Consider the following 22654-nt stretch of genomic DNA (forward strand, 5'->3'; position numbering starts at 1 on the left):
TCTAGTGCACACAGATTAAGAGCTACGCGTGCAACAGGACCTTTATGCAGGTAGAAGGGGAGTCAGCTGATCAAGTCGGTCAGCTGACTCCAGCTATGCTCCGGATTGGCTGAGTGACTGGGGGGCGCTGTGGAGCGCTCTGGGTATTTATAGGACTTGCCTGTCAGTTGCAAGTTGTCTGCTGTTGCGAATGCTTACGTGTGAGCGCTCAGACCCTAGTCAGATCTTACAGTGTGTTAGAACCAGCCGGAGCTGCGAATTCACCTGTAGTCAAATTCCGTTGATAGCTTTAAAGTACTATTGTATTGTGAGACTTGTGTACCATTCTGTAGACTAGTTCCCAGGTGTTGAAACCAAGGACTTCACACCTAGACTAGGATATTGCTATATTGATACTGTTTATCTGTTATGATCTCTCGCCTTCCTGACTACTCTCTTGCTTACTGATTCGGTACTTCTGCCTATCTGATAACTGTTGCCGACACTGCCTGTACCTTGACACCGAATCAGTCTTCCACCTCTGTACTTTATCTGTCCGTACGTTGCTGACCTAGCTTGTCTGACCCTTCTGTCCTCACTAGTGGGTCTGCCACTTGTGAGGGAATTCTTTTAAGGCTGTCACCTAACCTTTAGGTGATCAGCCTTGCTGTACTGTCTGTGACACTTACTCCTCAGGTGTCTATTAGCTGCAAGCAGAGTCTTTTGGATCACCTGCTCCTCAGGAGATCATCTTGCAGCACAGTCAGTGGTCCCTGCTCCTCAGGGGTCCACTGGCTGCAGTACAGTCTGATTCCCTGCTCCTCAGGGAATCCTTGGCTGTAGTACAGTCATAATCACTCATTCCACCAATTACCACCCTTGCAGCACAGTCAGTGATCACTGCTCCTCAGGTGCCCACTGGCTGCGGTACAATCTGAATTCCCTGCTCCTCAGGGAATTCTTGGCTGCAGTACAGTCTGAATTCCCTTCTCCTCAGGGGATCCTAGGCTATTGCCTAGTCTTGATCACCTGCTCTTCAGGTGATCATATTCTCAAACACCGTCAGTGGTCCCTGCTTCTCAGGTGTCCACTGGCTGCAGTGCAGTCTTAATCCCCTGCCCCTCAGGGGATCCTTGGCTGCAGTATTGTCTGTATCTCCCGCTCCTCGGGAGATAACTCCTCCAATTACTGTTGCACCAAACACAATACCACATTGGGTGTCCTGTGTCTAGCTATACTAGTATTATTGGTGATTCTGCAGATCACCACATAATCAGGTATAGCATCTGTATTATTGGTGATACTGCAGATCACCAATAATCATAAAAATTTGTGTTGCTGACACCAATCGTTACATATACTGAAATATAATTATAAGCACTTCATATGTTTCAAAGGCTTTTATTGACAATTGCATGAGATTTATGCAAAGAGTCAGTATTTGCAGTGTTGCCCCTTCTTTTTCAGGACCTCTGCAATTCGACTGGGCATGCTCTCAATCAACTTCTGGGCCAAATTTTGACTGATAGCAACCCATGCTATCATAATCACTTCTTTGAGTTTCTCAGAATTAGTTGTTTTTTGTTTGTCCACCCACCTCTTGAGGAATGACCACAAGTTCTCAATGGGATTAAGATCTGGGGAGTTTCCAGGACATGGGCCCAAAATTGTAATGTTTTGGTCCCTGAGCCACTTAGTTATCACTTTTGCCTTATGACACGGTGCTCCATCGTGCTGGAAAATGCATTGTTCTTCACCAAACTGTTGTTGGATTGTTGGAAGAAGTTGCTGTTGGAGAGTGTTTTGGTACCATTCTTTATTCATGGCTGTGGTTTTTGGCAAAATTGTGAGTGAGCCCACTCCCTTGGATGAGAAACAATCCCGCACATGAATGGTCTCAGGATGCTTTACTGTTGGCATGACACAGGACTGATTGTAGCACTTACCTTTTCTTCTCCTGACAAGCCTTTTTCCAGATGCCCCAAATAATCGGAAAGGGGCTTCATCAGAGAATATGACTTTGCCCCAGTCCTCAGCAGTCCATTCACCATACTTTCTGCAGAAGATCAATCTGTCCCTGATGGTTTTTTTGGAGAGAAGTGGCTTCTTTGCTGCCCTTCTTGACACCAGGCCATCTTCCAAAAGTCTTCGCCTCACTGTGCATGCAGATGCGCTCACACCTGCCTGCTGCCATTCCTGAGCAACCTCTGCACTGGTTGCACTCCGGTCCTGCAGCTGAATCCTCTTTAGGAGACGATCCTGGTGCTTGCTGGACTTTCTTGGATGCCCTGAAGCCTTCTTAACAAGAATTGAACCTCTTTCCTTGAAGTTCTTGATGATCTTATACATTGTTGATTTAGGTGCAATCTTAGTAGCCACAATATCCTTGCCTGTGAAGCCATTTTTATGCAACGCAATGGTGGCTGCATGCGTTTCTTTGCTGGTCACCATGGTTAACAATGGAAGATCAATGATTTCAAGCATCACCCTCCTTTTAACATGTCAAGTCTGCCATTCTAACCCAATCAGCCTAGTGATCTCCAGCCTTGTGCTCGTCAACGTTCTCACCTGAGTTAACAAGACGATTACTGAGATCATCTCAGCAGGTCCTTTAATGACAGCAATGAAATGCAGTGGAAAGGTTTTTTTGGGATTCAGTTAATTTTCATTCAAGAAAGGACTATGCAATTCATCTGAACACTCTTCATAACATTCTAGAGTATATGCAAATTGTTTTTATAAAAACTTAAGCACCAACATTTCTAATTTTCAATATTTTTGACAGTCTCAAAACTTTTGGCCAGGACTGTATGCGATAGGCAGTATACAAGACAATACACAAGAACAATGAAACACAGCTTTACCTTTTAATAATTTGCAGTCAACCTCTTCTATGTGAGCATCCAGGCTATCAGACGTCTCTTTACACAACGCCTTTCCTATGGTGGACTTTCCGCAGCCCTTAAGGAAATAAGGAACCATGATGTTCAAACATGGCTTTTAAAGTAGGCTTGAGAGATTTGGAAAAAGTAAGTTGAGAGAAAGTTCATAATCAAAGATAGTTTTCACTGAAAAGTCTTACTGAAAGTGATCTGCCCTTCTAGAGACAAGGGCCATATGCAATTTACTTTTTCTCCTGATTTTTCTTTAAGTGATATTTTCAAACTTGTCAATAAAATGCCTGTTAAAGGATACCCGAAGTGACATGATGAGATAGACATGGGTATGTACAGTGCCTAGCACACAAATAACTATGCTGTGTTCCTTTTTTTCTTTCTCTGCCTGAAAGAGTTATGCTGGGAATACACGGTTCGTTTTTGCCTTCGTTTAAACCTTCGATTCGTTCGGTAAACGAATCGAGTGTTGAAAACGTATGTGAAAATAGTCATAATCTCATTATAGTTTCGATTAATAGACCCCAAAAACGAACGACTAGTGATCGAACATGTTTGATATTATCTCTCTTTATCCATCTAATCGAGCCATTGGTAGGCTTGATGGCTGTTCAGATCGATTATATATTCGTTTATGCTAGTCCGTCCCTGTAAAAAGGGATTTTCGTTTCGTTTCTTTGCAGCCTTCGATCATTGGAAAAACGAAACCATCAGAATCGAAAAAAAAAACGAAACCGTGGGTGGTGATATTAACCGTATGACTGATTATTTCGGGATCGAAAAGGACAAAAGGCACAATCGAAACGAAGGTTTAAACGAAGGCAAAAACGAACCGTGTATTCCCAGCATTAAACATCAGGTATGTAAGTGGCTGACTCAGTCCTGACAGGAAGTGACTACAGTGTGACCCTCACTGATAAGAAATTCCCCTTTTTATCTCTTTCTTGCTCTCAGAAGCCATTTTCTGCTAGGAAAGTGTTTTATAGTTGGAATTTCTTATCAGTGAGGGTCACACTGTAGTCACTTCCTGCCTGAGTCAGGACTGAGTCAGCCATTTACATACCTGATATTTAACTCTTTTAGGCAGAGAAAGAAAAAAAGGAACACAGCATAGTTATTTGTGTGCTAGGCACTGTACATACCAATGTCTATCTCATCATGTCACATGTCACTTCGGGTATCCTTTAAATCACCACCAAGCAATAACATACTTAAAATAGTTTTGATAGCCCTTTTTCATTGTAAAAGTACTGAAAATTGTTTTAAATTGGAGGAAAAAAAATTATCCTAGGAGAAAATTCAGGACAAAAAATTCATTGCATATGGGTCAAGGGCCCTTAATCAGATCAGGAGCCCAGACACCAGCCACCTCCTGCAGTACTGAGTGGCTGTACTTTTGGCTGCAATCCTTTCCGAGAGATTCAGTTTGTGCCTTCCCCCTTGAAGGCTGAACAGTGGGGAAGATACAAACAAGGCATCTGTAGCAGCCACACACTCACAGCCTGGAAGCTGACTTACTGTATGTGCTCCCCCTGCATCTAGTCATGTGATTAAAATTTCAAACATTCATTTTTTACAAAAAAAGTAACATCTGATAACTCATTAGCCAAGGGGGTATTTTTGAGTGAGTAGTCGGACCAGGGAGCGCAGTTCTGGACGACTTCAGCCAAAGTCACCGCACTAACGGGGCCATCAGCGGGACCGGGAGAGGAGCCAGGAGGATGCCAGGCGATCTCGTAGGCTAAGGGGGGGCTGGAGGAAGCCCCAGGAAGTGCCGATTTTAGTAGACTGCACAGAGTCCCTTTTTAACTCTGCTTTAGCACACAACTCAGTTATGTGTGACATAAGCAGGATGGACATTGTATAAGCTGATGGTAAATGCTCACAAACCTTTGGTCCAGAGAGGAGGATGGCTCCACTCCGTAGCCCGGACGCTGTGGACACAAGTTGTCTAGATAGCGGCCGCCCCATCAGACAATGAACAATGTGGTCATAGCAGGACTTCAGCAGCTCATCAACACCTCTAAAAAAATAAAATAATCAGTATTATGTCTGATTATTTTTTTTGATTACTCAAGACTTTATTGAGGCAAGAACAACAGTATATACATACAATGTATGAAAAATGTCACAAAGTAAAAAACAAGAACAAAAACATACAGCAAACTGTACAGCCATGCCATCACGGATGTTACACGTAGTGCACATATGACGTACACCTGAAGAGAGAGAGGGATATGGAGGCTGCCATATTTATTCTTCCTTTTAAACAATATCAGGTGTTTCCTAATACACCAGGTGTGCAAGCTCTAGTAGACTTGTATGCGCAGCACGGGAGGTGGGACTTCAGGTGTGGGAGGAGACTCGCTCATGAAGCTTGTGTGCGCTGTGGCATAGCATGGGGGAGAGGGAGGTGGGGCTTCAGGTGTGGGAGGAGACTTTGTCATAGAGCTTGTGCATGCTGTGGCATAGCATGGGGGAGAGGGAGGTGGGGCTTCAGGTGTGGGAGGAGACTTTGTCATGGAGCTTGTGCATGCTGTGGCATAGCATGGGGGAGAGGGAGGTAGGGCTACAGATGTGGGAGGAGACTTTGTCATGGAGCTTGTGCATGCTGTGGCAAAGCATGGGGGAGAGGGAGGTGGGGCTTCAGGTGTGGGAGGAGACTTTCTGTCATGGACCTGAGCTCTCTTTTTCATCCTCACCTGTCCCCTTCCCCTTTTTGAAAGCACACCTGAAGTGAACAATACACATTGCCTGGCTGTCCTGCTGATCCTCTGCCTCTTATACTTTTAGCCATAGCCCGTGAACAAGCATGCAGATCAGATGTTTCTGACTGAAGTCTGACTGGACTAGCTGCATTCTTATTTCAGGAGTTTGATTCAGACATTACAGCAGCCAAAGAGCTCAGCAACTGGTAACAGGAAATAAATATAGCAGCCTCCATATCCCTCTCAATTCAGGCATCCTACAAAGTGAAATAACAGTGCCATAAAATATTCTATGCATAGCTTGGGGTCCAGAGGCCCTATCACCCGATTTTACGGCAAGGGGGCGCGAAAGCAGAGTAAGCCCTATTACCCTATTTTACCGTAAGGGGCCACAAAAGCAATAAAAGTCTATGGAGACTTTTACACTTTTTGTGGTCCAATAGCCCCCTGCAGCTGTCCGGTGCCCTCGCCGTCTCCCTCCGATCCTCCTGGCCCAGCCGGCAGCCACTTCCTGTTTCGGTGACAGGAGCTGACAGGCTGGGGACACGAGTGATTCTTTGCGTTCCCAGACACATTAGCACCCTCTATGCTGCTATGTGGTATATGATATATGCTATAGCAGCATAGATGGCGCTATTGTGGCCAGGAACGCGAAGAATCACTCGCGTCCCCAGCCTGTCAGCTCCTGTCACCGAAACAGGAAGTGGCTGCCGGCGGGTCTAGGAGGATCGGAGGGAGATGGCGAGGGCACCGGACAGCTGCAGCGGGCTATTGAAAGCCCCAGGTGAGTAAAACTCATTTTTTTTGTTTGACTTAAGTGTCCCTTTAACACACAGAGCTTGGGGTAATGGATGTCCTAAATAAACGAACTGCATTTTGTTAAGAGAAGAACACTCAGAAGTGTGTATTACATATTTCTATGTGGCTGTAAAACATCTCGGATTTTGGGGAAGCAAGTAGTTAGGAACCTAAAGCAAGGCCTTTGTGTAGACCATACATGTCAAACTCCAGCTCGCAAGTGGTTTCCCCACTTTGCATTACGTTTGGCCCACTCTAGACCACCAGGGAAGCCATATTGGAGGTGAAGAACCTAGAACACCAGGGAAGCCATATGGGGAGGTAGGGGGAAAGCACTAGACACTAGGGAACTGTATAGGGGAGGGAGAACCACTAGACACCAGGGAACTGTTTAGGGGAGGGAGGACCACTAGACACCTAAGAATTTTATAAGGGAGGAAGGTAGCCAGTAGACATTGAGGTTGGCCCGCGACTAGGTCCCAGAGAGCAATTTTGGCCCATGACTTAGTCCCAGTGTACGATTTCAGCCCACTTTGTGATTGAGTTTGACACCCCTGATGTAGACCGTACACATTCGGTTTTACGGGTATCTGGGAAGCCCCCTGTGTTCTCAGTGTTGTTGGTGGTCACTAGTATGATCATTTCTGCACTGTTGTGAAGAATTCTGTTGGTGTTAGTGAGAATTTGTTGATATAGATGCAACATGCAATTCTGTTTTTATCATTAGCAAAACAAAAGTTTCAACTTAAAAGTTATTATGCACAGACAGGCGATGGCAATGCAGTAAATAATCTACACATACCCCAAATTATTCATCTTCAGATATGGAAGGTTTTGATCCACCTGTGGAATTTTAGAAGCATCCTCAGCTGGCAGAGGTTCCATAATAACCTAGAGAAAATCAAGAAAGATTACTGAAATATGAATACATGTCTACTTAAAGCGAACCTAAACTGAGTAAAATTATTTAAAATAAACAAATGAGGTAACTTCAAATGAGCATTACATAGTTACCTTGCCATCAGTTCCTCTCAGAAGCTCACCACTTACTTCTGACAATGATCCCTTCCAGTTCTGACAATATTTTGTCAGAACTTAAATATATCAGTTGCTGTCAGTTATATATCAGTTGCTGTCAGTTATATATCAGCAGCTGTCAGTTATAGCTGAGAGGACCACTGATGTGCAAGGTAATGCCCATGTTTTCCTATGGCTCAAGTGGTCGATGTTACAGTTTAACAGTGTGCTGACCAGAAAGCTGTTATGTGGTAATGACCATTTTCAAATTGGAGGACGGAGAATTCCCTTGATCACAGTGGTCAAACAGGACACGGGAGATGAGAAAGAGATTGAGGAGTAGACTACACGGGAGGTAAGTATGACCTGTGTATGTTTATTATAACTTTAGGGATAAAGTTATTTCTGATTAAATAAGGACATTGCTAAACTGTCAAAACTGCTCTGATCCATAAGTGGGAAACAAGGTCTGGATGCAAAATGGTTATATGGTCCTCAGAAAGATTAGTGATACACTAATACAGCCCACTTCCTGAGAAAGTGGGCACAGACCCACGAAATGCGTTGCCAGTGCATAATAAAATTAATTTGTTAGGCCCCGTTCACACTTGCGTTTTGGCAAGTAAACGGACCGGATCCTGACCTGATCCTGATCAGAACCGTACGGTTCCGATCCGGATCCGGTCCGTTTGTATCAGGCATGCATCAGGCTGCCATCCGGATCCGTGGGCAAAAAATAGCGAAATTTAAAAAAAAAATGTTGGGGTCAGCAGAAGGTGCACCTGGTGCACCTGTAGAATCAGGTTCCTCCGCTGTAGGCCTCACCTCCACCTCCGACATTCTGCCAAACAGCTCCATCACGTCTGTCACTGCTGCTCCACTCCAGACATGCTTGGCCCATGTGTCCCCATCCGAAATGGCCGCTTGCATTCGCATAGGAAGTGGGGTAGAACGTCAGGTTTTTGTAGGCAGTGTGTTCTGTGCCTTCCGTTCCCCATTGGTTTCTGTGTTCCTGATGGTGCTGTCAGGCTCAGGTCCGGCTCCGGTCCGGGTGCGTGGGCCGGAGAGCCGGACCCAAAAAATAGCGCATGTTGGAAAAGAGTCCGGAGTCCAGATCCGATCCGGCTCCGTACTGTACGGAACGGACACGTGTGAACGTCCGCATAGACTTTACATTGCTATGCGGAACGTACGTTCCTTTGTACAGTATGCGGTCCGGATCAGATCCGGAAAATCCAGATAGCGAACGCTAATGTGAACCAAGCCTTATATGAATGCGTCTTCATTGAGGTAGGCCACCTTATTTTTATCTCATTTAGTTGTTTTTATCACAGTTCTATCATGATCATGGGCACCTCTTCTCCTCCCTTGGCACACTAATACAGAAGTAGTACCCGCTGAAACCAGCATTCCTGGGATACAAACACTTTGTGTTGAGATCTGGCACTTTTGGGGCCGATTATAAAGAAGTGGGGATATGATTGCAGACTAATGCTTTGTAAGGCTAGCCATACACTTAGAGATTATCACCCAATGTGGCAAAACAATTGATTACTCTCTGAAATGAATAGATTCTGGAAGGAATCAATTCCCACCACGCATTGCACATCGATCTTTAATAAATTCCAGCAGGGAATCTATTGAAAAATTGATTGAACCAGCCCATCGATCTTCTATCGCCACTCCTACCCCACCCACCATCGACCTAGATCTTCCGTCCTGCCAGCTTGGAGAAGCTACCCCTTTTATTGCCTGAAGAAGGGCGTGAACACCTGTGAAAGGCGTTGCCTGTTTGGAGCTTACGATTAGAGTTTTATTTTTGCTGATTCTTGACTTTCTGAGTCCGTTTTGGGGAGGTAATTCCACCAATACCATCCTTTCTTAAAGCGGATCCGAGGTGAACTTTTACTCTTTGCATAATTGTGTTCCTTTCCTATTGTTTATCACAAAATGTAAACTTTAGATAAGATATATAGACAAGTTACTTGTTATAGTTTGTTTTTCATCTCGGATCCGCTTTAACTGTTTTTAGGGTTCGTAGCTCGAGTTCAGCAGGGATAAAAGGGCAGCATTAAAAGGGAATTCTATCTTCTGACAATAACCACAGCGGACTACAAGAATACATATTACTTGACATTTACATGAATTTTAGCTTTCTGTAGCTGGCTTGGGCACAGCATGAAGACTTGATCCGGGTCGGCTTGTTCAGCAGAGTCACCCAAACAGCAGGAGAACTGCGCCCCCTCTGTGCAGGAGAGAGAAAATCAATCAATAATGTATTAACCAATTATTAAAGCCAATGGGTACCGTTTCTAAAAAGAAAAAGTCAGATACTCACCTAAGGAGAGGGAAGGCTCGGTCCTAATGAGCCTTCCCTCTCCTCTCCCGGTGCCCTTGGTGCTGCGCCGGCTCCCCCGTTCGCGTCCGCCGCCGCAGGGACTTCGGAGGTCTTCGGGAGCACTCGGGCTTCCGAAGACGGGCCGCTCCATACTACGTACGCGTGAGTGCGTCATAGAGGGCGCTCGCGCATGCGTAGTATGGAGCGGCCGCGTCATCGGGAGCCCGAGTGCTCCCGAAGCCTTCCGAAAGCTCCCTTCGGCATGCGGAAGTGGCAGTATTTGACTGAACTGGTCAAATACTGCCACGGGGGATCCTGCGCGGGACCGAGCACCGGGAGAGGAGAGGGAAGGCTCATTAGGACCGAGCCTTCCCTCTCCTTAGGTGAGTATCTGACTTTTTCTTTTTAAAAACGGTAAACATTCACTTTAAGATGGCCAGACACCATACATTCAAAAGATCCAATTTTTCAGCAATTCAATCATTTTGATCAGTTGTCCTGAAAAATTGAGAGATTTTCTTAGTTTTCGATCAATAAATCCAATCGAATTCCCGGGTTTTTCATTTCAATTTTTGGAGATTGGACTTGTTGGAAATTTAAGACCAACTTTATCAAGCATTGTATGGTGTGTGCTGGATTGTCAATGACTTGATGTACAGTTCCAATCAATTTTTTTCTGAGCTTACAATTATTTTATTCATGATTGGGGTAAAATTGACCAAAGGTGTGTGGTACATTGGTCAGATTTTTGAATTGTTAACCAGTCAGAAAAATTGATTGCTATTCTAGAATTGAACAGATATTTAAAAAAAAAAAAAAGTATAGTGTGTGGCCACCTTTAGTCACAAAATATACGTGGGATAAAGTAAACGTTAAACTGCAATGCCAGGCAAGAGTATTATTTTCAATTCACAAAGACTTGAGAACAGCTGATTTTACTGATGTTTGTGTCCTGGTTGAATAGATCCCTGCCCAAGTGCTTGAGATGATTTCAACAGAAAGTGAGGAAAAAAATTTCCAGTGGGGAAAACAACAGCAATAAAAACCTAATAAAATGGATTAAATAAATTAGCTCACTTAAAATAGGTGCTAAGGAGGTGTATCCCAGTAAACTCACTATCTGGTTTAAAAGGATTAACATAATATGTATTATTTTACTGGGTCACGCCCCTTTAAAGGTAGCCATACACTGGTCAATTTGCCATCAGATCCGACTAACAGATAGATTCCTCTCTGATCGAATCTGATCAGAGAGGGATCGTATGGCTGCCTTTACTGCAAACAGATTGTGAATCGATTTCAGCATGAAACCGACCACAATCTGTGGAGCTGCCGCTGCTGCCACCGCCCCCTTCTCCCGCATACATTACCTGCTCCGGCCGGCGCGTGTCCCCTGGTCTCCGCTGTTCCTTCTCCGTGCTCGGCTCCTCCAGCTTCACTGAACTTCCTGCCGGGGAAGTTTAAACAGTAGAGAGCGCTCTACTGTTTAAACTTCCTGCCGGGACAGGAAGTTCAGTGAAGCTGGAGGAGCCGAGCACGGAGAAGGGACAGCGGAGACCAGGGGACATGCGCCGGCCGGAGCAGGTAATGTATTGCCGCTAGCGTCAGTCGTTGGGCATTCGAACGCCACTATCGACGCACCCCCGACCCACCGGCGATCGAGCAAAATCTCCCGCACGGACGGATCGATGGGAACGATTGATTTCGGGCGGAAATCGATCGTTCTGTCAGCGTTTGCGCAACAATTTCACAGCAGATTCAATCACAGTGATCGAATCTGCTGTATATCGGCGGGAAAATCGTTAGGTGTATGGGCCCCTTAACACCTCCCTTGATTCACCCAATTCAATGCCCTAATGCTGGGAATACACAATGCGTTTTTGGCGCTCAATTCTCCACTCGATCGTTTTTGCCGCTCGATTCTTTTATCTTCCGCACGTTTTTCTTATCTATTTCCATTCACTTCTATGACAAATCGAGCAGTAAAACGATCGAACATGTCGTAAATTATCTATTAAACCATCTATCTGCTGGAAAACCGCATGGCCTCAATTCACTAAGCAGTTTAGACTAGTCTACTGATGGTTTTTAGTCTACTAATGGTTTGGTCAGTTGCATCAAAGGGGAATTCACTATTACCAAATGTTTTACACCTGTTTTTAGACCTGGTCTAAAACATTTGGTAATTAGGTGGGTAAAGCAGGGAAATGATTAAAAGATACAATTCACAAACAAGTAGCTATGACTGACATCCTTCTCCTTTGATGATCTCTCAGGAATCGGCCTTATGACGCCACATATGCCGCCTCCATCATGCAAAATGCGCCAGTGCAGTATACCTTATCTGTCGGTGTCCGCGTCTGTCTCAAACACACGCACCCATGTATACACCAGCAACCACATGGAGCGCGTGGATGTGGATAGAGCACAGAGACAGTGGCGGACACTGACAGGTAAAGAATACAGCGCTGGGCACATTTTACACTGCCGGATTTACCATAAGGCACTGTAGGCACGTGCCTACAGGCACCTGAGGATGTAAAGACGGCTCACTCCCTCTTCCCTAGCGCCTTCCTCTCTCCTTCCTTACGCAGAGTCTCAAGTGGAGTGCAAATGAGAGGTTACTCACCCAGGTCTCGGCATTTCACTGATGAGCTCTCCCTTCAGTCGGGGGCACCTCTAGCTACTTAATATTGAGGGTATTTCTGGCTACCTAATAATAAGGAACACCTGCAGCTACCTATGACAGGCAAAGAAAGTAAGGGAGTAATGACAGCAGGGCCAGCTAGCATACTAGGGGTGTGGTTCGGTGGAGGTTTATGGAGGGGGAAGTCTAGGGTGCCAGAACATCTGTGCCTATAGGTTCCTGTGATGTAAATCTGGGCCTGCTGGGGGGACAGCACTGGGGGTTCAGCGTCACTCATCTCAATATCACACGCTGTTACCACCGCACACCCGATCGAGCATGGCGGCCCTACATCTTGCAGCATGTCCAATGCATACATGCTACCGATTTCGACCCGTAATTGGTTGCACCGTCGATCGGCCACCAAGTTGCCGGATGTATGGCCATCTTAAAGCAGAGCTGCACAGGTGTGCTTGGAATTTCATAGTGGGCAGCCCGAGTAGTAGTGCTGTCCAAGGAACTAGGGTATCGCAGGAGGAAAGGCCTGGTAGAGGGGATTAGAGTTCAGCAGGAGCTGTGCTTGGGGGAAGAAAGTGCTCCTGCACCTGGTGGTTCTGGAAGGGATAGTTCTATAAAGACGGCCTGATGGGAAGAGCTTAAAGAGAACCCGAGGTGTGTTTAAAGAATGTTATCTGCATACAGAGGCTGGATCTGCCTATACAGCCCAGCCTCTGTTGCTATCCCAAACCCCACTAAGGTCCCTCTGCACTCTGCAATCCCTCATAAATCACAGCCGTGCTGTGAGGCTGTGTTTACATCTGTAGTGTCAGTCTCAGCTGCTCCCCCGCCTCCTGCATAGCTCCGGTCCCTGCCCCTGTCCCTTCCCTCCAATCAGCAGGGAGGGAAGGGATGCAGGTGGGGACTGGAGTTCTGCAGGAGGCGGGGAGAGCAGCAGACTGACACTATAGAGATAAACACAGCCAGCTCTGACAAGCTGTTTGTCAGCAGCGTGGCTGTGATTTATGAGGGATTGCAGAGTGCAGGGGGACCTTAGGGGGGTTTGGAATAGCAACAGAGGCTGGGCTGTATAGGCAGATCCAGCCTCTGTATGCAGATAACATTCTTCAAACCCACCTCGGGTTCTCTTTAAAGAAGCGACTGCCTGGGTGGGAGGGGTCATGAGAAATCCTGGTGGCCCTTGTCTTCACTCTGGTAGAGTGGAGGAGGTCTAGCGGTGGCAGGGGGGCGCCAATGATCTTCTCCGCTGCATTAATCACTCTTTGAAGTTCTTACTTGTTACTAGTGGTTGCACCTGCATACCAGACGATTGTGTTGTGTTCCTAATGAAGTGAGAGAATCCACAAATATCATGGAATGCTGATACTCACCTCCGTTAACAGAAAGCTGTACATCATCTGTTTTCTCTGCTATCCAAGGCAGCGACGAGGAACTACAGGACTCCAGCCAGGACTTGAAAGCAGATTTTATGTCTTCTCCTGTGACGCTTTTATTCTTTAAACACAGAGAGAGTTCATTAAGACTGATTGCAGCAGCAAACCCTCCATTATCCAGTGGAGGTAATAGAATTTAAAGAAATAGGGCTATAACTTTCAGCCCAAATCAATTGGGTCAAATTTTTGGTCTTAAGCTATGTTGGGGACATTAGACTATCACTATGGTCGGATTAGAGTGTAAGCTCCTCTGAGGGCACTACATGACTATGTACTCTGTAAAGTGCTGCAGATGATGTCAGTACTATATAAATCCATAATAATAATAATAATGTGGTAGGACATTAGACTATGGAAATGGTAGGATTAGATTGTGAGCTCCTCTGAGGACAGTCAGTGACATGACTATGTACTCCGTAAAGTGCTGCAGAAGATGTCACTGCTATATAAATACAAGAAGTTTTAAATCAGGATGATACCATTTAATAGATAACTAAAAATGAATAAAAATAAGCAAGCTTTCGGCCTTGCAGCCTTCGTTGGGCTTATATCCTGTTAGTTTGCAGGCTGGTGGTACAGACAGCTATATACATGCAACATCAAAAGGGAAAATAGATATTTTTTTTCAAGCATAAATACATGTCAATAAGATGCCTTAATTCAAACAGACCATCTAAATGGGGTTAGAGGTTGTTAGCTGAGATAAGGATCCTTGTTTACTCCATGCTAACAGACCTGGGATTAGGATTGACCCAGAGGTATCGTAAATTCTTCGTTCACAAATTCAGCTAGAATGGCTGAGAAAGTTAAAATATCATCAGCCTCATACCAATATAAAAAGTTGTTGTCCTTATTCAAACCCTTCTCCACAGCTTTGAACCAATTTATAAATTTTGTTTCTGCTATTAATCGATCATTTGACGTTTTGAAGCCACCCTTCAGGGCAGTGACACGAAGATCATCCATGCTGTGTCCGTTGGACCGAAAGTGTGTAGCAACTGGGAGTCCAGATTTGGTATCATTAATAGTGTGCCTGTGTCCATTCATACCTTTACGCAGAGTTTGTCCAGTTTCTCCCACGTACATAACATTGGGGCATTTAGTACACATGATCAGATATACCAGATTGGTGGAACCACAGGAAAATGTGCCTTGTACTCTGCCCCTGCCGACAAAAAATATGTGGGACCTGAAGACACATTTACTCCACTGACAGGCTAACGATACCAGGTTCACAACAGGAGTACAGAGTACAAGGTACATTTTCCTGTGGTTCCACCAATCTGGTATATCTGATCATGTGTGCTAAATGCCCCAATGTTATGTACGTGGGAGAAACTGGACAAACTCTGCGCAAACGTATGAATGGACACAGGCACACTAAATGATACCAAATCTGGACTCCCAGTTGCTACACACTTTCGGTCCAACGGACACAGCATGGATGATCTACGTGTCACTGCCCTGATCGATTAATAGCAGAAACAACATTTATAAATTGGTTCAAAGCTGTGGAGAAGGGTTTGAATAAGGACAACAACTTTTTATATTGGTGTGAGGCTGATGATATTTGAACTTTCTCAGCCATTCTAGCTGAACTTGTGAACAAAGAATTTACGATACCTCTGGGTCAATCCTAATCCCAGGTCTGTGAGCATGGAGTAAACAAGGATCCTTATCTCAGCTAACAACCTCTAACCCAATTTAGATGGTCTGTTTGAATTAAGGCAACTTAATGACATGTATTTATGCTTGAAAAAATATCTGTTTTCCCTTTTGATGTTGCATGTATATAGCTGTCTGTACCACCAGCCTGCAAACTAACAGGATATAAGCCCGACGAAGGCTGCAAGGCCGAAAGCTTGCTTATTTTTATTCATTTTTAGTTAGCCAATAAATGGTATCATCCTGATTTAAAACGTCTTGCTTTTGCTGATGGCTAACACGGTACAATACCCTACTGCTACTACTATATAAATACATAATAATAATAATATGGCAGGACATTAGACTATGGCTATGGTAAAATTAGACTCATCTGAGGGCAGTCAGTGACATGATTATGTACTCTGTGAAGTGCTGCTGAACAGGTAAGCACTATATAAATACACAATAATATTAATAATAATTATCTACCCCCAAGAAAAAAGGCAAACATTAAATATGTTGTAAAATAAATGCTCAAAATGTGAATTCCGGACATCTCCTTCATGTCTTCTTCCCTTTCCAATGCATAATGGACTCACCAAGGGTTGCTTTGGTTGCAGAGTGAACAATGAAGGGATTTTGGGTTGTTTCTTCAGGGAATGGACTTTAACAGCTGATGATATATTGAGATTCAGATTCTTTCTAATCCTCTCCGGAACCTAAAAAATTACAACAATCACAACAACAAATATAAAAAAAAATCATCTGATGTCTGTACAATTGCATTTAAAGAGGTACTGTAGTGAAAATAATGCAATTAATAAAATGTCTTATTTTTTACACTATTCATTTATAGATTATTCAGTCAGTGTTTGCCCTTTGTAAAATCTTTCCTCTCCCGGATTTACATTCTGAAAATTTACCACCGGTGGTGACATCTTTAATTCTGCCAGGTGATCTGTACTGAATGTTCCTTACTGAGAATTCTATGCACAGAGGGAAGTATTGCTTGCTTGGCAGTTGGAAAAAGCTGTTATTTCCCACAATGCAACGAGGTTCACAGAGAGCAAACTGTCAGGACCATGGTCATGACATCACACTGTGGGAGGAGTTTCACCACAATATCATCCACACAGACCCTCCTTGATGATCTATTCCAGAAGAGGAAAACATTTCTCACGGGAAAGGGAGTATCAGCTACTGATTGGGATGAATTTCAATCCTGAGTTAAAGTACAGACCAGCAGTCAATTGACTTTTTCAACTGAATTGTCTTTATCTAACAAATAACATTTCAGCACTCACCAATTGTAAAAGTACTAAAAAATAGGTAAAAAAAAAAAGTAACATCAAACATTTTTGGAGTATTTTCTTGAAATGCATGAGCTTCAAATTTAAGGCATTTAAAGTACTTTATTGGTAAGGTTTGAAAATATCTCCTTGGAGAAAATGCAGGAGAAAAGGTAATAGGATATGGGCCACACATTGCCTGGACAAGAGGAACACTGATCGTTACAGCTGTTAGTGTACGAGAGCCTGGCTTTCATTAGAGGACAACAATACCCAGCAGGGATCACGTGACCATCGCTCTTCTCTTCAAAATAAAAATATATACAATTATTCTTAAAAGCAAACCTGTAGCAAAGAAAATGTATAAAATAATGAATTTTATGTGTAGCACGGATAAAGAATAGCGCATTAGTAGCAAAGAAAAGAGTCTCAGTTTTATTTTCAGTAATATAGCTTTTTACACACTGTCTTTTAAGCTATAAAACAAAGCAGAAATAAAGACCCTTTGAACCTCACTGCAGTAAAAACCTTATCTCAAGCTGTCTCTCGCTGTTTCTTGGCTGTTTAAGCTCTTCAGAAAACAGGACTGTATTCCACCGAGTGGGTAGAATATCTCATAGAAGCTCTTTTGTATAGAAAACAGACAAAGTTTTTTTAACTCTTCCTGTACTGAAAAACAATGAGACTCATATCTGTGCTACTAATATTCTACTTACAAATCATTATATCATAAGTTTATTTTCGCATCAAGTTTGCTTTAATTCTTTAAACTCTGGGACCAAAGGAAGGAGGGAGGGGTTTGCTTAATGAACTTAATAATTAAAGGAGACCAGAGCTGGCAGGGGAAGAAGATTTAATACTCACCCACATCTTCCTCCAGCAGCATAAGCCCATCCGAGTCCCCCACAGTCCTCCCACGGCCTGCCATTCAGCCGCGATCCGCGCCGTTAACTGGCTCAGTCGCGTCAGGCAGGGTCTTCTGCAGGGTCTACCACGTATGCGCAGGAGACCCCGACTGAACCAGTTCCAGGGGCGTGCTGGTGGCAAACGGCGAACGGAGGACGCCGTGCGACTCACATGTGCTTATGCTGCTGGAGGCAGCCTCGGGTGAGTATTAACCACCTGAGCGGTCTGGACGAGCTCAGCTCGTCCAACACCGCCGGAGGTCGCCGCTCAGGCCCTGCTGGGCCGATTTTTATCAAATAAAGTGCAGCACACGCAGCCGGCACTTTGCCAGCCGCGTGTGCTGCCTGATCGCCGCCGCTCTGCGGCGATTCGCCGCGAGCAGCGGCGAAAGAGGGCCCCCCTAGCCGCCTGAGCCCTGCGCAGCCGGAACAAAAAGTTCCGGCCAGCGCTAAGGGCTGGATCGGAGGCGGCTGACGTCAGGACGTCGGCTGACGTCGATGACGTCACTCCGCTCGTCGCTATGGCGACGATATAAGCAAAACAAGGAAGGCCGCTCATTGCGGCCTTCCTTGTTTATTATGGGCGCCGGAGGCGATCGGAAGATCGCCTCCGGAGCGCCCTCTAGTGGGCTTTCATGCAGCCAACTTTCAGTTGGCTGCATGAAATAGTTTTTTTTTTATTTAAAAAAAACCCTCCCGCAGCCACCCTGGCGATTTAATCAGAACGCCAGGGTGGTTAAATCTTCATTCCCTGACAGCTCTGGTACACTTTAAAGTGAACCAGAGATGAACCACCCTCATGTATTTTACTATATATATATCAGTGGGAACATTAGAGAAAACACCTACCATGCTCTCTGTTTCATCCTTCACTGCTCAGCCTGCTTGTTATCAGCCCTGATAAAATCCCCAACTGAGCATTCAGTCTGGCTTTGCTCAGGAATCATTATCGCTGAGACTGTCTTCTCTGATGTCTTTTCAAGCCCAAGCCTGCCCCCTTCTGGCTCGGCTTTTCTGTTCTGTATAGTACTTGCAGCATCACAGAGAGCTGTGATGAGATAGGAGGAGCTGCTGGTGTCTGCTCATGTAAGGGCATATTGAATTTTTTTTTTAATCTATATTTGTTATTCATAAGATATTTTTAGAAATGGTGATTTCATTTTGCACACAACCCACTAAATAATATGCTTTTCTGATGAACTGTGTTTTACATTAAGTTTTAGTAAAAAAACACAAAAAAATGCATACCAGAGCAGTGAAAATACCAGGTATAGTATTTATTTTGTAAAATCTATCGGGGGATATTTTTATTTTATGCCAAATCGTTCATCTCTGGTTTCCTTTAAACCACAGCATTATGAAAAAATTAATTGGTAAAAAATAAGGACACTAACCCAAACTTTTGCCGTATGTGTATTCCCATTTCTGGTGTCAAACTCGATGACGTCTTTGATGTCTTCGAAGCCGTGCCAGACAATCTTCACCACGGCCTCAGGCCTGCTGGTGGCCACCTCCGCGGGGTCATTCTTCCCCTCCGATCGATCTGCATTCGGGGTGGTCTTTTTCTTACGTCTCTTTGGAGATGGGATTTCTGCTATCCTCCCGTATGATACAACCACATCGGGGCTAACGCCGGAGGGGTCCGGGTACCATAAGAAGACCTGAACAGTGTTATCATTCGAGTGCTCTATGAAAGCATCGCTGCTTCGTATGATAGGAGGGACATGACGGGAAACTCTAAAAATTCCTTCTAACTCAATCCTTCTCAGTAAAGTTCTTTCAAAGAGATCTTTATCGTCAGCACCTGAACCCTGCAGACGCCCCTTTCCCAGCGCTCGAGAAAAAAGATCCCCCAGTGTGTCCCACAAAGAAGAAATGAAAGGTAAACTCTCTGTATGCTGTATTACAGCACTTTCGTCTTCTTCCTCCGGTGTAGAGAGATCTCGGTTATCGACGGATCCATCGATTGTGCGATACTGAGTTCTGCCACTAGAGTCTCTAGACAGTTCACTGGTTCTGAATTCTGCATACTGAGAAGGCATGTCGTCAAAGTCCCTGGATTTTGGGGACACTATTAACTCTGTCAAAGTTTCCAGTCTGCCATAATTTGCTGCTGGCGTCAGTGAACCTGAGAAAAAAAAGTTGCAAAACTGTATCTTTGTAATACAGCAAATGTATTAGCTGAGGCTAGGAATACACTGGAAAGAAAAATTGGCTTTGCAGAAACACGAGCGTTGCAGAAACGCTAGCGTATTTGCCGCTAATGATAGTCTATGGGCGCATGTAACACCCCATGGGCTTGATTCACAAAGCGGTGCTAACCTACTTAGCACGTCTAAAGTCTTTAGACGCGCTAACCAGGGTGCTAAGTAGGTTAGCACCGGATTTCTCAATCAGATCGTGCGCTAACTTTGCGCGCGTAAAGTTTTACGCGCGCAAAGTTTTACGCGCGCTAAGTCCCATAGGCTTTAATGGGCACTTCGCGCGGTGCGCCCTGTGCTCTGTGCAGTACGCGCGTAAAGTTTTACGCACATAAAGTTTTGCGCGCGTAAAGTTTTATGCGTGAAAAGTTTGTTTAGACGTGCTAAGGGGGTTTTCACAGGCGTGCTAACAGTTAGCACCGCTTTGTGAATCAAGCCCCATATATGTGCATTTTAGATTGCGTTTAGATTAGCGTTTTTGAATGGTTTCTGAGACCTCTTCCATTCCTGTATGCAGTTCTGATGGTAATGAGTGATATTGTAACATTATCTGCTATCATATTTAAGTATTTATTTTTACTGTAATTAATGTGGATTTTATTATATGCCTCCAGGGTCGTAGCAATAGCCATAGCAGTCATAGCAGCTGCTATGGGGCCCTGGAGCAGAGAGGGCCCAGTTATTACTTGAAGGAGTTATCAGGCAAATTTAACAAAATAAGCGATACTTACCGGGGGCTTCCTCCAGCCCCAAGCTACCAGCGCGTCCCTCGCCGCAGCTCTGCCCGCAGTCGTTCGCCGCAGCTCCATCCCGGGCCCCGGCGATGACGTCAGAGCGACCTCCAGGTCGGCCTGTACTGCGCCTGTGCGAGCGGCGCTGTCAATCACCGGTCCACGTGGCGGTGATTGACAGCGCCGCTCGCGCAGGCGCATCGCCGAAGACCGAGACGGAGCTGCGGCGAATGGTGAGGGACATGCTGGGAGGAAGCCCCGGGGTAAGTAGTGCTTATTTTGTTAAAATTGCCTGATAACTCCTTTAAAGGGGAACTGAAGAGAGAGGTGTATGGAGGCTGCCATGTTTATTTCCTTTTAAGCAATACCAGTTGCCTGGCAGCCCTGCTGATCCTCTGCCTCTAATACTATGAGCCATAGCTCCTGAACAAGCATGCAGCACATCAGGCTTTTCAGACTTTAAAGTCAGATCTGACAAGATTAGCTGCATGCTTGTTTCTGGTGTTATTCAGATACTACTGCAGAGAAATAGACCAGCAGGGCTGCCAGGCAACTGGTATTGATTAAAAGGAAATAAATATGGCAGCCTCCGTATACCTCTTACTTCAGTTCCCCTTTAATGTATTGCTCGCTATTAACTTTCTTGTGTTCCTCCACCATCTGACTGTCTCAGTGCCCATGAACTATGTGCAGTGTAGATTGCACAAGAATGTAAATTGCCAATTAACTCATATCCATAATCTAGGGGCAAGTGGCATTGCCTAAGTGTGCCTTCATCTGAGGGAACCATGATCCCTAGCTACGCCACTGTATGCCTCTGATTGGTCGCCGCAGTGGAAAGACTTCTTTTTTTACATCCATGACGTACAGCGTTGGTTTCACCAGTGCTGCAATCATTGGTCGGCTTTAAGTGGGCGAGTGCTCGCCACATCCGCTCACACTATCCCAGCCTGTCTCCCATCAGGTCCACTTTGGGCGTGCTGATAGGATGGCGGGAAAAGCCGTCTTGAAGGAAGATTTCCACTTTCGTGGCGGAAATCCGCCCGTTAGGAGGATTTCCATTTTCCGCGGCGACCAATAGGTTTTTTAGCAGAGATAGGCGGCTTCTTTGCTCAGCGTCCAATAGATACCTAGCATAGCAGTTCCCCATCAGGTCCGGCTAAGCATGGACCACTGTGATTGGTTAACAAGCTTTTTGCTCACACTATTGGCTGGGCTCTAGCCATGTTCACTATATAAACCGCTGTTGTGTCATTCCAAGTGTGGACATTCAGCTAAACTTGATATTTGTTCATTGAACGCACAACTTGCTACAGGATTTTCGAAAATGCATGTAAAACGCACATAAGGAATCTCGATGGAGACACAGAGGAATGTGCTTTTACATGCGTTTCTTTTGATATGATAATATATTTTACTCCACTGATTAAGGAAACACACAAATGCATTAAAAATGCACAAAAACACACCAAAAAATTGAAAAAGCACAGTGCAGGAAACGCATGGTGTGCTCCCAGCCTGGGCATTAAAAAAAAAAACTTCTATCAGGCTGGGAGCACACTAGGTATTTTTGGGTGCATTTTTGTATGTGTTTGCCATTGTTTTCACATTTTGCATTTGCGTTTTTAAAACCGCATTCCCATGCCTCTCCATTGAGATACATTTTGAAAATTAATCAAAATGAAAATTTTAAAAATTAATCTGGCAGATAGCAATGGCATATTTGTTCGTTTATCGTTCTCAAAATAAGTCTTTAAAGAGACACTGAAGCGAAAAAAAAAATCTGATATAGTGAATTGGTTGTGTACTATGAATAATTACTAGAAGATTAGCAGCAAAGAAAATATTCTCATATTTTTATTTTCAGGTATATAGTGTTTTTTCTAACATTGCATTATTCTATAATATGTTCAGATTACACAATACTCAGCATTCAAAATGATTCTTTCAGAGCATTCTGTAAACTAATGGACTAATGAACAGAAGTGGCTGGATAGTGTAATGGTTAAGGGCTCTGCCTCTGACATGGGAGACCAGGGTTCGAATCTCGGCTCTGCCTGTTCAGTAAGC

General features: G+C 44.6%; 1 protein-coding gene across 4 annotated transcripts in view; it reads right to left on the reverse strand.

Moving 5' to 3' along the window:
• Positions 1-22654, reverse strand: part of PEX1 (peroxisomal biogenesis factor 1) — a 122584-nt gene that overhangs the window by 49004 nt on the left and 50926 nt on the right. For all 4 annotated transcript variants that reach the window (XM_068235263.1, XM_068235262.1, XM_068235264.1 and 1 more), the window contains exons 5-11: positions 19047-19780; positions 16058-16177; positions 13749-13872; positions 9538-9641; positions 7182-7270; positions 4764-4896; positions 2844-2940 (exon numbers count right to left, since the gene is read on the reverse strand). In XM_068235263.1, the coding sequence (XP_068091364.1) occupies positions 2844-2940; positions 4764-4896; positions 7182-7270; positions 9538-9641; positions 13749-13872; positions 16058-16177; positions 19047-19780 (1401 nt within the window). The remainder of the gene's footprint in view (positions 1-2843; positions 2941-4763; positions 4897-7181; positions 7271-9537; positions 9642-13748; positions 13873-16057; positions 16178-19046; positions 19781-22654) is intronic.

The sequence above is a fragment of the Hyperolius riggenbachi genome, chromosome 5 (genome assembly GCF_040937935.1).
Source record: "Hyperolius riggenbachi isolate aHypRig1 chromosome 5, aHypRig1.pri, whole genome shotgun sequence".
Taxonomy (NCBI): Eukaryota; Metazoa; Chordata; class Amphibia; order Anura; family Hyperoliidae; genus Hyperolius; species Hyperolius riggenbachi.